Source organism: Vicia villosa, unplaced genomic scaffold (assembly GCF_029867415.1).
Source record: "Vicia villosa cultivar HV-30 ecotype Madison, WI unplaced genomic scaffold, Vvil1.0 ctg.000561F_1_1, whole genome shotgun sequence".
Lineage (NCBI taxonomy): Eukaryota > Viridiplantae > Streptophyta > Magnoliopsida > Fabales > Fabaceae > Vicia > Vicia villosa.
The window spans coordinates 424,697-428,444 of record NW_026705256.1 but is presented as its reverse complement, the minus strand read 5'-3'; the positions used below and the strand labels follow the sequence as shown (position 1 = coordinate 428,444).

Below are 3,748 nucleotides of genomic sequence, written 5' to 3'. Positions count from 1 at the left end.
TTTTTTTTGAACAAAAAAATGTAGAAGTTTAATTCAGATCAAACATGCAACAGCACAATCACATTACTGAATGTTAACTATATATTATAAAAATTATATTGTAAAAATACAGATACAAAAGAAAACGTACACTTTGTTTTTCATGTAATCAACACTCTATACAAATAATAGAATTCAAAATCACGAAAAAATAATTAAAATTCTCCAAGTTGTACTTTCTGAGAAGAAAATGTGCACAACTGCCGCAATAAAAATAAAAAATAAAATAAAATGAAAAATCAAATCACCGTGGTCTCGAAGAAAAGTCAACGAAATCAACGGTTATGACTGACTCTTCCAAAATCTGCAAGTTTTCTGGAACGATTCGCACAAAACGACGCCGCTGCGGAGAGGTGTGGCTTCACCGCCGTATTCCTAACGTCCGTCGCCGCAGCCATCTCCGGCGGTAATCCTTTGCTGTTCCATCTCCGATTCGGACTCGCCCGAACCAGAGGACTCATGCAAAAAATACCTGAACCTGACGCGCTCTTCCCGTGTCCAAGGCGTGAACGCCGCGACGAAGGAACATTTGACGACGGCGTTTTCTTCCACCACGGAGATGATTCCGATGAGTAACCACTACCAGACGGACACTGATCGCATTCATCAGTGAACTCCTCTGTTCTCACTGGAGACATTCCGCGATCCGACTGACGGTATCGCCTCCTTGCTCCAACGGAAAATTCCTCCGTCGTCATCGGAGTCTGGTTCTTATTCTTATTCTTATTCTTCCGGCGAGGAGGTAAAATCGAAGAGAACCACGACGGCGACGCTGATGATGATCGTTCACAGGACGGATCAGATTCGAAATTCTCCGATCTGGATTTAAACAGATTCGAGAAAACCCAAAACTTACTCAAACGCTTCTTCAACGACCTCGCGTTGGAATTCACAGTGCAACCTCTGTAAAACGTCGGACCAAGCTGTGGAGTACTGTAAAACAGTCTTTCCCGGCGGTCACCATGACCGCTCCACGCTGGTGTGTAATCTGATTTCCGGCGAGAGACATAAGGCGAAACGGAGCGCGGAAATACTAGCGGTGGTGGAGGATTGGTTTCGGAGTTTCTAGAAGCTTCATCGGAAGCGCGTGAGGTGGCTCTAGTTAATTGGGCTTGGGTTTGGGCTTGGGCTTGGGCTTGAATTAAGAGTATGAGGCGTTCTCTTAGACAGGTGGAGCAGACGCCGACGGTGCTGGTGAAGTCTGTGATATGTTTCTTACACCTCATTTGATGGATGGTGTGTTACATACGACGCCGTTTCGTGTGTTTGTTGAGCAGCAGCATGAGAGAAGAGATCTGATGGGTTGCTTTGTCTTGTTACTAAATTTTCTAAGAGAGAGAGTTTGTTGGAAGTGAGTGTTGGTTGGTACTAATAGTAATGTAAGGGTGGAATCTGTAATAAATTTAGAGAGAGAGAAAATGAGGAGAGAGAGTGAAGATGAGGTCAAAGTTAAGTTGGGTTCTGGAAAAAGGATGGAGAAACAAAACCGGTTTGGAAACATGACAGATAAGGAAAGGTAAATGGAAGATTGGATTGCATTGGATTTGGAACACAATGAATCATAAAATGAGCAGCTAGATTTTTGTCATTTTATTTTAGGTAATTATCTATCTTCCGTCTGCATTATGCTAGAGGTACATTAACCCGTTTTTTACTTCAAGGAAAATATACATCGGTTCATTAGCGGTTTAGCCGTTTAGGATTTGATAAAAAAGTTTTACCAAAACAAAACAAAAAAATCAAATCTAAGTGTGAAGATAAAAGTGCAACAAAGAGATTAAAAGATAGTATTTGTCATGCTAAATTATAAGTTATTTGACAACAATACATTTAGGTTATTTTTGGTAAAGTATAGTTTATAGGTAGTAATAACTTCTTGGTAGCTTATAACCCATAAATTATGGGTTATAAGCTACCAAGAACTAATTATTACCTATAAAAACTGGACCGAACCGGTCAGTCGGATCGGTCAGACCGGGAATCGGAGGGGGCACCGGTTTGGTCTAATTGCTGGACCAGATATGCTATTGAATCGGTGCGAACCGGCCAAAACCGAAAAAACCGGTGAGCCGACGGTTTTCGAAAACCGATGGTTCAAATGCATATTCTTTTTTTCCATACAAAACTATGTCGTTTTCATGATTTTTTATAAAAAATATAATTTGACTTTATTTAAACCTTATTTAGAATAAATTTTTCCCTGTTTGCGATTAGATTTGGTTTAAAATTTATTTAAATTTATATTTTGTATTATTTTGTTGTGAGTGATGATTATATTTAGAATTTGAATGTAAAAAATAAACATGTGAAATTATGATATTAAAAAATTGTAAAATTTTGTTGGTGTTGTGATATTTTTGAGAGACTAAGTCATCTGGTTCGACCGATTTAATAAATATATAGTATTGCAATAGAGATCGGTTTATTCCACCGAGTTATCCGGTTTAATCCGATTTAGTCATGTGGTTCGATCAGTGACCTAGTGGTTCAACCAATGAACCAATGACCCAGTACTCTCGCCGGTTTGATGATCGGTCCGGTTTTTAAAACACTGCCCATAACTATGGTTGATAATATATTCTTTATAAATGGTATTAGTAATTTGTAATTTAATGATTAATATATTGTTAGATAAATTCTAACTTATAAAAAAACTAGTAAAAATGATAGTCGAAGTCTAACCTATCTCAAATAGGCGAGTTTGGAATGTGTTCAATAGAGAGAAAAACACAGAAAGTTGCAGGTACACACAAAAAGGGATTGACCGCCTTATTTCACGCGTAAATTGAGTTTCGTAATTTCGTTTGAGGTGTGGTCAGTTGTGTTAGAAAGCTAACACAATAATCTTTATTTTGAAGTGGAGAAATTGGGTCTAGGACCACTACAACAATAAAAATGGTATTTTTTTATACCAGAAGCGTAGTCAAATTTCAGTCTTGCGTTGGTTGTCTTGTTTTACACATAATTTGATTTTCGTAAGTCCTTTAAAAGTAAACTTTACTACATATTAGACTTGACAAGTATCTCATTTCATTAAGTTCAGGAGGAGAAATACTAGTTACAAGTCTAACAAAACATTCTTCCCGGTGTTAGTACAAATTTCCACTATTCGATCAAATTGTACCAATTAGGACTTTAGGTCCAAAAATAAAAATTATAGTTTGATTGTATAAATTCTAAGCTTTCCAAAACACATTTATTTGCTTCATTTTGACTATGTTTGGTATTATAAAGAATTGTTTGAACCCGAGGTATGAGTAGTAGCAAACATTCTATTTGATGTTTGTACCAGTCCTTATTATTTGATTAAACTATACCGAATAGAATCTTAAATCCTAAAATAAAAATCGTAGTATTAAAATATACTCTCTAAGCTTTCCGAAACATGTTCATTTTCTTGATTCTCACTCCGTTTGATATTTCAAATAATTATTCAAATATGATGTATGACTAGTTGGAAACATGATTTTGAGACTGTTAAGATATTAATGTTTTAAGACAATAGCCCAATATTTTGATGGTATATTTGTGTGAAATAAGATATGGATATTTTAAGAGTTGGGTTGGAGAATTAAATGAGTTTAATTTAAGTTATTTGATATGTTTAGAACCGAGTTTAATTTGTTTAGAGTTGTTAAGGGTTAAATGAGTTAAAATTAGAGTAGGCCATGTGACTTTAATTTTGAATAAAAAGTGATAGAGTTAATTG

General features: G+C 36.1%; 1 protein-coding gene across 1 annotated transcript; it reads right to left on the bottom strand.

Annotated features, from left to right (window-relative positions):
* Nucleotides 1-314: 314 nt before the first annotated feature.
* Nucleotides 315-1,265, bottom strand: LOC131629377 (uncharacterized). Its single transcript, XM_058900168.1, has one exon. It carries the CDS (start codon nucleotides 1,263-1,265, stop codon nucleotides 315-317), a length of 951 nt encoding a protein of 316 aa, XP_058756151.1.
* Nucleotides 1,266-3,748: the final 2,483 nt, after the last annotated feature.

Bases quoted from the DNA above. Each gene is read 5' to 3' on its own strand.
- LOC131629377 (XM_058900168.1), bottom strand. From the start codon at position 1,265: ATGAGGTGTAAGAAACATATCACAGACTTCACCAGCACCGTCGGCGTC.